General features: G+C 46.2%; 1 protein-coding gene across 6 annotated transcripts in view; it reads left to right on the forward strand.

The window, feature by feature from the left end:
* nfixb (nuclear factor I/Xb) overlaps positions 1-8,808 on the forward strand; it is a 388,901-nt gene extending 380,093 nt beyond the window's left edge. For all 6 annotated transcript variants that reach the window (XM_078531446.1, XM_078531444.1, XM_078531449.1 and 3 more), the window contains one exon: positions 681-8,808. In XM_078531446.1, the coding sequence (XP_078387572.1) occupies positions 681-695 (15 nt within the window). In that variant the 3' untranslated portion in view covers positions 696-8,808. The remainder of the gene's footprint in view (positions 1-680) is intronic.
* Positions 8,809-11,028: the final 2,220 nt, after the last annotated feature.

The raw sequence follows: 11,028 nt of genomic DNA on the forward strand, positions 1-11,028 counted from the left end.
CTTTTCCTCAGAGGGAAGTGGAGGCTGGGTCATGGAATTTGTTCAAGGTTTAGTTAGGTGGTATTTTGGTTGACAAGGGGAGTCCAGGGTCACTGGGGACAGGCAGGAAAGTGGAATTGCGGCCACAATCAGATCAGCCATGAGCTTGTTGACTGGCGGTGCAGGCTCGATGGGCCGAATGGCCTACTCCTGCTCCTATTTCTCATAATCTTATCTTATTAAAATGGGTTGAGCTCAGAGAGTGCCAGTATCAGCCAGAGACGGACCAGAAGTGCAAATGGGGGAGGCGGAACAGTATCACACTGGTACCTCAGAGGGACATGCATTGGGGTTGAGGGGGGGAAAACAGAGGGAGCTTCACTCTGAGTCCAAACCGTCGTGTACAACGCGACTTGGGGCTCTTGTTGCCCAACACTGAACATCTGAAATGCAAAGTGTTTGACTTCCAACGCCGACAGTCCTCACCGAGATGAATAAAATGCTCACAAAAGTGGAAAAAGCAAATAATTGAAAGAATTCAAGAGCCCACTAGACGAATTTTTAAGAAATTATTTCACGGGACGTGGGCATTGCTGGCTAGATGAATGTGAATGGATGGGCTGAGATGGACCAGTAAGCCTGTTCCCTCTGTATCTTGTCTTGTTAATAATTTCTGTCTTGTTTTCCTGATCTCTCCACAGTCTTGGTTCCTTTGATAGTTTCGAGCCTTTTCCCATTGAACAGCGACAAGACCATCTGATACCTTCCTTGACACAAGTAAAATTGACAGAGAGAGAGAGAGAAAGAGAGTGAAAGAGAGAAAGAAAGAGAGAGAGAGAGAGCGAGAAAGAGAGAGTGAGAGAAAGAGAGAGGGGGGGAGGGAAACACCATCATCGCTGAACACTGGGAACTGTATAAAGAAACCGCAACCATCTGAGACAACTCAGACACTTCGAGGAAGAAAAAAAAACAAACCAGTTCAGAATGATCTCTCCAGCCATAGGAATCGATTTTTCCACTCAAATTGGCACCCAATGCCATCACACATTGTGCAGTGTAATGTGGCTTTGAGTTTGGTGGGAGCATCTCACGTTTGCATTTTATAAGGACTGTGATTTTAACCTGTTTAACCAGTATTAAGAGTAAAGGGTGAAGGTTACAGTGGACTTATAGCACACCAGAAAGATGGTACATGATCAAACCCAGAATTAACTTTTTTTTTTGAAAAAACACTACAATCTGCAATGCAAACGCGACTATTATCTTTACAAGTGCCTCTCATTGACTATACATAAAATGCATTAAAGGCTGCATAAGTGTATTCAAATATTTATAAATATATATAAACTATACAAGAATAGACTCAAATAGTTATTCCACCCCCAATTATCCCACCAAAATGTGCTACAGTCTCTGAACATGTATTCTATATTGGACTGCCTTAACCATTTTAAAAATAAAGTGATCAGGATTTTCTGCCATTTCAACCCCCCCCCCCACCCCAACCTCTCCCCCCGCACACTGTGCTGTTGAGGTGATGTCCAACAGAAAGGGGGTGTGGAGTTGTCCTTCTCAATGACACACCGCTGGTGTCCTTGGTCTCTGTGGTTCACTCAATAAGAGGCTGATCCAGGAAGCAGCCACAGTCCCGATTCCAACGGAGGACTAAATGGACCTGGTTATCGCGAGCGCTGACCTTTCACCTTCCCCGCAACCCACCCAACCCCCATCCCCACCCAAGTAGGACACCCGACATCGGTCGTCCATCCCAACCCCCACTTTTGGACTTTGGTAGCGGCAGTCAGGGCTGCCCAGATTGACTGGGCGGCAACATCGACTTCACAGCCATGGCCAAGTCTATGGCTCCTGCCTCCAACGCGCCCCACCCCACTCCACCCCAGCCCCATCTAGATCATAGGCCTACTTGCCTTTACAGAGAGGAAGGTGCTGGGCAGGTGGGGGTGGTGGGTGGTGGGTTGAATGGTACATAGCAGAAAGCGTATAAAGAAAGAGAAAGCGAATAGGTACATCGGGAACAACTAAAATGTTACATGGAGACGAGGCACCAGCCGCACTATTGGATCCAATTGAACACACAGGTTGTGGACAGGTGGACTGGTTTCAAGCTAGTGATCTTTTTTTTCCCAGTGTTGTCCAGCGACTTTCTTGTCCTTAAGGTGTAAATGATACTTCCACCAAATATAAAGCCTATTCAATGAGTCCACAATTACTGGGTAACTGTACACATTAAGCTTTGTGAAGGAGAAATGCTCATTTAAACAATTCTGTACCATTGCAGCTGTACTCCATCCACTTTTAAAGGGTCTGTTACGTTTCACCTCTGTCTCAATGACCAGAAATCATTGATCAGGAATGAGATGTCAGAACAGAGAGGGACTGAGGTAGGAGCTAATGCCTAACAGAATGGACGGGTAAGAAACAGGGGGGGAGAGAGGGAGAGGCTTTATGTTTGATAGGATTCTTCAGTAAGATTCTTCTTGAGTTGATGCACAGGCCTCCCACAATAATCAGGCTTCTTGCCTATTACATTATAAAGGCTCCATACAGTCCCTTTGCCAGCAAAGGCAGTGGTGGGAGCTGGGGCAGGTTGGGGGAGTGAGGGGTGATGGGTGAGTGGAGAGTGTAGGTAGATGACATCATTAAATCATATCTCACTTACACGCTGAATTCTGATTGGCCAAGTGTCATTGCATGATAACATTGGATTCAGCCCCCACCCCACCCCACCCATCCCCTAAAATTCATCCCCATCCCCCCATGCCTACACACCTCCCCATCCCCGCAACCATTTCCTCCCCCTCCCCACCTCTTGATCCTCCTCCCACGTGCACACTCCTGAAGCAGATTCTCTCATTTTCAAGAGGCCTCTTCAAAGAGAGCAGGGGAGTGGGGCTAATTGGATTGATCTGTCAAAGAGCCATGCACACATGATGAGCTGAATGGCCTCTTCTGCTGTGCACTATCCGTCTACCCCATTTCAAACAGGGCGGGACAGAGATTAGGCTTGACCCCCCATGTCAGAATTCAAACTATAAAAAGGATCTGGACTAGCTTCAGTTCACTAAGATGAATCTCATGTTGGTTCATCTTTAGTCAGGAGCAGAGAGGTTAAAGGGCAACCAAGTGACCAATGGTGACTTCACTTCTGTCACATTGCTCTACATTTAGTCACAGATACAGATGGTCTTTCAGTTCTCTCTCACAGAGCTTTGTAATCGCATATTTAGACCATCTTGATTGCACGTCTTGCTAAGAGTTGTGGGTAGATGATGTCATTGGAGAATGATAATTCCCGTTTCAATCTCCCTCTTTGAATTACATCAAGCTTTGTTAACTAATTGAAATTGGCATGAGACAGGCTTTGCATAAGAACAATCAGTGTATTTGTTGACCCGATTTACTCTCAGTTATTGAGGAGGTTGTCATGGCAGCCAAATAGGAAGCGGTTTGCAAAAGCGAAACAAAACATAAGAAAGGGAATTTCATCAGAGGAGCTTACTTTAGGGCAAGATGCTCTCTGGGGGTCAGAGGTTAAAGTGCCAGCAGAAGCCGAAATCCAGATTCCCTCCAGGACGCCATGGGCTTTGCCAACTACGAACAGGCTGCAGCTTGCCCAGGAGTCTTTGAGGGCCTGTCTATCAGTTCATTTAGCCTCTACCCACAGCTAAAGATGTGAGGTGCAATCTGTGGTGCTAATAAGAGTTTTGAAATTTTACCCTAACCCTACATGGTAACTCCATGGTAACCGTGTAACCACAATCTAATTCAGAAACACAATCTTTCTGTCCTGTCCTTTGAGAATATTCTGTGGGGGGTTGGCAGGGGGGAGGGGGGTGGAAGGGGGAGAGAGATATCACACATGGCATTACTCTTCTGGAGACGTAAGTGGATGGAAAAGGTACAGGTCCATTTGTGTCCATGAGCATGACTCCATTTCAGAGAAAAACAAACATAATTCGAGATATAACACTGCATCTGAACTAGGTAGGCTTTGTAAAGACACAAGACGACAGACAAAAATCATCACCATTAGAAAATGTTTCTTGCTTGCATTCTGGGTAGTGATAGTTTTGGCTTTTGCATTCTGGTTTACCACTTAAAAGGAATAAAAAAAAAATCCAAAGTGTTAAAATTCTTGCAGTTTTAACAAATGCCGAGGCTGCCTGTTTCGGGCCAAGGGGCCCCTTGTTCTGGTTCATATAAAGCACAGCAAAAGCAGCAGCTCACGTTAAACATTTGGAGAGACCGTGTCCCCTTTTGTTTCATTTCTGTCACGCGTAAAGCGTCAGGACGAAAACAAGATGTTTCTACCGGGTTCCCCCGCTCCCCCCCACCCCCAACCACCCCTACTGACCCCTGACCCCTGACCTCAAGCCTCCCTGACAGCGCCGCCCCCCCCCTGACCTGACCCCACTTCTCCTTCAACTCGTAGCTGCCCCCCTTCTAAATTATTGGGAAGGCAACGGTCAAAGGAGGGGGAGAGTTAGTGTTCCAACTTGGGAGGTCGACCGTGAGCGTGTTTCGAGGTCGCTTGGTTGTGACATTCGACACGCTTGACCCACCTAGGCAAGGTTTGGAGACCTTCATATCAATCTGACTAAGCCATTTCATCCAGTGGTTTAATGGTTCAACGCACTGTCCACGTTGACCATCAGTGGTCCTAGATTCAGCTCCCTATCTGCCCTGCAGATCTCCCCCAGGTGGTCTACGCTTCTCCTGGGCTTGAGATGCATTAGAATAAAAAATAGCCAAGGTTGCTGCAAGGAAGTGTGGGTGCCAATGTCCAATAAGGTCAGGTCAGTCAGGCCAATGTGACCGTTTCCACAGTTTTCCAGCTCACTAGTGAAGAGTTGACCATTATTGTGAAACTCTGCAGGTGCAGGTTGGCTTGCAGCCTCATACCTGGCACACGAGTCACTACTTGGCTCACTTGTTTATCTAAATCCCCGGCCTTCCCACGTCAGCCTTGGTGGTCCTTCAGCCCGACGTTGCCCTCCGAAGTTTCGAGATTTGAGACTCTAACTTATCACGGGGTGGGTGAGAAACTGGGTTGCAACGTGTAGACCAGGCCTTGTGCCTGTCTCCACCCCCAACACAACTGGCCAGGCTCCGGTAAGCTCAAGAAAGTGCTGGCAGGAAACATTCATTGGGTGGTCTTCCACAGGGAGTGCCCCCCTACTTCCACCCACCCCCTCCATCCCCCGAAGCACCACGGATACTCATCTCGTGACTGGCAGCCACTGTTCAGAGGGTGGTCAACCTTCACCATGCCCGATAGACTCCCTGTCACACCCAGCACCCACCTCCCCCTCCCCGCCCCCCCCCCCCCCACCCCACCCCAACCCCACCCATCACCTCCCTCACTCCCCGGGGAAACTTTGAGTAGTTTTGAAGTTCCGATTTTATATTGTGCATATCTAAATTTGGGTAACCTTTGAAATACGGTGTGCAAAGATGGACATAAGGGATCACGTCTCTCCATACATCTCAGTCAAAAGCTGAAGACTGTAATGCCAACTGATAAAGTTGCTCAAATTCATTATTTAATGCCACCTCCCCACAGGCAATCCTCTCCATTCCAATGGTTGAGACGATGCCATCAGCAGCTATTATCCTGGTCCCAAAGGCTGGGTTTGCTTTTCAGCCAGTCTTCCAGGAGGAAGACATGGCTTTTTTCCTTCTCTCATTTTTTTGTCCCTCCTCTTCCCTGAACAAAGCATTAAGGTCAACTGGCCATGCATTGAATATCCCGAGGAAGTATGCCAGTTCCGATCCAATCTTTGGTTGTCCCTTAAGCTCTTACATCCTGGTGCAGCACAAAGGTTCGAAAATCCTCGCGGGGGTTCCTGTAGGAATTGATAGAACTCTCACAGGCTCAAGCGAGGGTAGAGGGTAGATTAGAAAGTTTCACAGAGCAAATGCCTTGTTTCAAAACCACTGCATTCCTGGCGATACCTTTCTATCATCGCCATGCTGCAACTTGCCTGGACTCTTGCTCCCAGTCACTCCCCGTGCCTGGATATTGGGATGAGGAGAGGAGATCAGACTGTGATATTTCCTTAATTGGATAGCTTACCATCCAAGCTAAGAAGCATATCCATAAGGTAGGCTTGCTATGGGAGCAGTTACCCATCTCAGGAGAGAAAGGAAGAAAATTGGAGGGGCTTTTTAAGCTCTCGTTTAAGTAATCGAGAAACATTATGCTCAAGGTATTAAGTCTCTTCTGAGTAAGATAGTGAAGAAAGGCCATATGTCAGAGTTTTGATAGAGAAGTGATCCAATTCCATTACTCCCTTGATTTTAAGTTTTCAGTTAAGGCATTCTACCCCTGCTTGCTCTGAGAGAGTGAGTTCCCAGCTTGAAACTGAAACCAGGCTCAAGAAAGACCATTTGGTGTCTGAATGTCCTCCAGAGAAGCCTTTGGCCTCTTCCTGGTTACCCCATAATGTTCAACTCAATTTCTTGGCGAGGCGATTCGTACACTTTTTGTCCACCCCCACACAAATGACTGGTTGAGTGCAGTGGGCATGACGGTGTGGGGAAGCTTTGGTAGTATGCCCATACCTGTTTATTTTAAGTTTGATGTCCCATTTTCTCCTCTTCCCCTGCCAAACGAAAGAGCGCAGATATCCCATGACTGGTACTGGCCTGTCAGGCGTTGCGAACTCTGGTTGGACATCTTCCTGGAGGTTTCAACACATGACCTCCCTGCTCTGGCCCCATGCCCTACTCTCCAAGCCATTGGTTGACAGCATGCCTGTCCTGCGCCAACTGGAAAATGAACGGAGTCTTTGTTGTCCAATTCGATGATTCTTGACTGCCAATCAAGCAGTGCTTTGTTCCCCCAACCTCTAATAGTTTTATTAAAAATGTTCGAAGTAAATGAAAGGCAAACACATTTTTTTATTGCTGGTAAAGAGACCTGCAGAAGAAGCTTTTCGTCTTGTACTTACGCATTTTCCGTGACAGCGCCTTTGACCAACCAGAGTTGACTTGCCAACCAATCAGCACCCTTTTCCCGTGCGGTGTAAATTGGGGCTCCCTTTGAAATTTGGCATTCTTGCATCTGTCCTGATGAGTGCAGAATGAAGAGTGTCGACAGCATGTCTCTGTTTTCAGCAATGCTCGGTTTTTTTTTCTCTCTAATGCCCTTATGAGTTTTTTTCTGGGTTGCTCACAGCTGTGTCCCAGAGATTAACCTTTAATTTTTGGAAACTCCACGGCAACCCTGGCAGCCTATTGGCAACCCTAAGCCTGTCTTGAGAGGGGAAGGTTGGTCGGTACGATGAGAAACGAACTAATATTGGCAAGCGTACTGTATGTTTTTCAGTTCCCATTACAGTCTTCACCTCACACTATAACAGCTCCTATCTCCATAGCAATCTCTCACACACAAAAAAAAAGGAAAAACAGAAAAAGAAACAGCCGCTTAAAAGAAATGTTGCCCGGTGACAAAAAAAACTATATTCTTGAGCACAGCATATATTATAGGAAGGATGCATGAACAAGGAGGGAAACCCACTTTGGGGGGGGCAAGTACACTACAGAATAACCTATTTAGAAGGTCACCCACTCATCACACGGACACGAATCCAAGCAAAGTTCTGTATGAGCCATTTTGGAGACCCGGTGGTACAGAATGCCATATTCAATAAAGGTTATTTTCCCTAGGGAGCCATTGCTATCCAACTGACACGGGGAAAGATGCGCCCTCACCCATCAGGCTAAGGGACAAGTCCAGTTCAGCTCAGCTCAGCTCAGGGGGCCGCGTCACCTCCAACGCGTCGACTTGGGGGTGACTTCATAGTCGGGCGTTGGTTTCCCGCCTTGTTCCTAACGAAGGCACCCGCAGACTCACGCAGTTTAAAAATGTCAACACAAACACAGTCCACACTGCTTTCAGCGCGATAGCTGATTCTGCTAAAGTCGTTTTAAAAAAAAAATAAAAAATTTTTTTTTTTTAAATTAAGAAGAAAACAAAAAACAAATCTAAAAAGGAAAATTTATGAAGGCCAGCCTACTTTCCCTTTTGCGATGGAGATTTGACAAACGTTTTTGGTCAAAAAAAGGAAAAGTAACAGTTCTTGATTGAAGCCAAGTGCAATGCATTGGATAGTTGAATATCTTTGTATGTTAGAGATTGTTAAAAAAAAGAGAATTTTTTTTTCTATTTTTTTTTAGAAAAAAGGTCTGCCTTTTTTTTTTAAGTCCAGTCGCCCTGGGACTCTAAACGAAAGAGGGGCATTACTATCCCAGCCTTTATAAGTGTGGGGGAGCTATTAAATTACTTCTCTTCTGATTGTGTTCTTTTCCGCGTTTTTATTTTTTTATTATGAATGAATCTGTACCCCTTGGAGTGGGCTGAAGGAGAGAATTAAAAAAAGCAAAACAAATAATTATAAATAAAATGGTGCTTTTTACGATATAAAGTACATTCAATTCTACGATTACAGTATATAAGTAATGAAACAATTAATTGTTATTGACGCTCACTGTAGGGAGAAGATAATTCATTATTGTCTATCTTTTTTGTTATTTCTTTTGGAACAAGCCTCTCTCTAGGCTGAGATATATGGTGTAGTACTAATGGAGTTTGGTGTTTCTTCCCTGTTTAATCGCTTTCCACTGCAATGGAGTACAGTAATCATATATGTTATTCTAAGGGTTTCTGTGTCGTAGCGGACTGCAGTAATCACATATGTTATCTCATTGTCTTATAACCTTACATGGTATCCATGCCAATCTCTTCAGCTTATCCATCAAACAGCTAAATAATTAAAAAAAAAAATGTAATATTACAAAAAAAAATGTTTTAAAAAAAGAAACTCCAAACAAGGAAAAAAAAATGAAATCCATGATCACTGGCGTGTTCAAGGGGTGGGAGGCTGGTTGAGAAGATTGGGGACGGCGGGGTGGCGTGTGGCTGGGGGAGGGCAGCGGGTGGTGCCCCGATGTGGCGACGCCAAGGGCGGTGAGGCCACCAAGTGTGACAGTCTTAGCCCCCCCACCTCTCCCCACCCCACACACCACCCCACCCCACCCCACCACACACCCCCCCACTCCACTGCCCACAGACGCAAAGGGTGGGTAAGGTATTATGTAACCGGTTAGCAACTTGTAGACAGTGCTTGAATGGAAAACTGCAGCCGTGGCCTGCTTAATTATTTCACTGTGGCATGCACACGATCGTACAAACTCGACGAAGTTCACAGCACGGCAGGACGCCATTCGGTCCATCATGTCCATGCTTGCCCACAAGCAGCCCATCCAGCCCGCTTTCCAGCTCTTGGTCTGTTGCCGCGCAGGTTACGGGACTTAGAGCGCATATCCAAGTGTTTTTTTAAATACCACGAGAGGTTCTACCTTGACCGCCCTTTCAGACCATGAGCTCAAGATCCGCACCCTTTGGGTGAAAAGGTATCCCCCTGAACCCCTTCTAACCCTCCCACTTCTCACCCTAAATCTACACCCTCTGTTTATGTACCCCTCACCCAAGGTGGAGAGGGCCTTCCTATCCACTCTAGACCCCTCCTTATTTGGTACACTTCAATTAGGTGTCTCTTCTGCTCCAAAGAAAACCACCCCAGACCACACAAGTTTTCCTCATAGCTATAATTCTCCAGTCCAGAGATTCTCTTCTGTACCCTTTCTAGCGCAATCCCATCTTTCCCATAGTGCGGTGACCAGAACTGCACATGGTACTCCAGCTCTGGCCTAACCAGGGTTTTATACAAGTGTGGTTGGAGCAACTCCTAACCTCCATATTCAACCTGTCTAAAAATGGTTGCCCTTTGCTGATATGGCTTTTTTGAAATCCCTTTCCCAGCCACCCCTACTCTTTAATTAGTGGACCTTTCCCCGTGCCACACTTCAGCTTCTGTGAATATCCAACCTCCCCTCAAGCCGCTCCCCGATGCTGCTTTTGGCCCACAGCAGGGGATAAGAGAGAAGCTTGAGATCTTTTTGGGGTTGTTCCCTCCTCCTTTGTACGGGCAAACACCTTGCCTTTCTTTGATGGACGTGACCGAGATAGGGAACTCAGACTCCTGTTCCAATATTCCCTCAATCCTTTAAAGCCTGCCAGCCATTGCTTCACTGGTAGCACTGTTGCTACTGAGTCAGAAGTCCCATTCCAGAGACTGGAGCACAAAATCTAGGCTGACATGCCAATGCGGCGCTGAGGGAGGGCTGCATTGTCGGAAGTGCTGCCTTTTGGATAAGATGTTAAACCAAGGCTCCATATCTGCTCCCTCAGGCGGATGTGAAAGATCCCATGGCACCATTCAAAGAAGAGTTCCCAGCATCCAGGCCACCCTAAAACAAATCAGCTGCCATCATCTCATTGTTGCTTGTGGGAGCTTGCTGTGCACAAATTGGCTGCCGCGTTTCCTACACCACAACAGTGACTACACTTTAGAGGTACTTTGTTAGCTGCAAAACACTTTGGGATGCCCTGAGGCCGTGACTAGTGCTATATAAATGCAAATTCTTTTATGCGACAGCAAGAGGACTAATTTCACTCTCAGATTTCTTGATCGGCGCACAGCAAGTGAAAGGGTTAATGTCACAGTGAAATGCTTAAGTCCAAGAGGAATAAACAGGCACATCTCCCAAATGTACACACGTTCAAAATCATTAAGAGCAAACCGGATTGCTCACGAATATTAATTTGCGATCTAATTAATATTAATGTTTGACCTATATAATGTGTCCAGTTTGGATTTGGCATTTTTGTTCCACACATTGAGGTATTGTAGCCAGGCATGCTCAAAGTGGGGGTGTGGGGGGGGGGTGGGGGGGTGAGATTTAAAACCTGGGTTGAAGTCGATAGCTGGAACACTAAAGTGTTGTTTAAATCTAATCCTGGTCGGTGTAATCAAGCCTTAATCTGAATTACGACTATGCAATTATCGGGGATTTCAGCACCTTATTAAAAAATAAGTTAGTTAGAGACCAGAATAAATACAACGCGTTTTGTTAGGTTATGCATGGTTCACAGCAAGTGGGCTGTTCAGAGGCTGCTTGCTA

This window comes from Cetorhinus maximus, chromosome 28, assembly GCF_964194155.1.
Source record: "Cetorhinus maximus chromosome 28, sCetMax3.hap1.1, whole genome shotgun sequence".
NCBI lineage: Eukaryota > Metazoa > Chordata > Chondrichthyes > Lamniformes > Cetorhinidae > Cetorhinus > Cetorhinus maximus.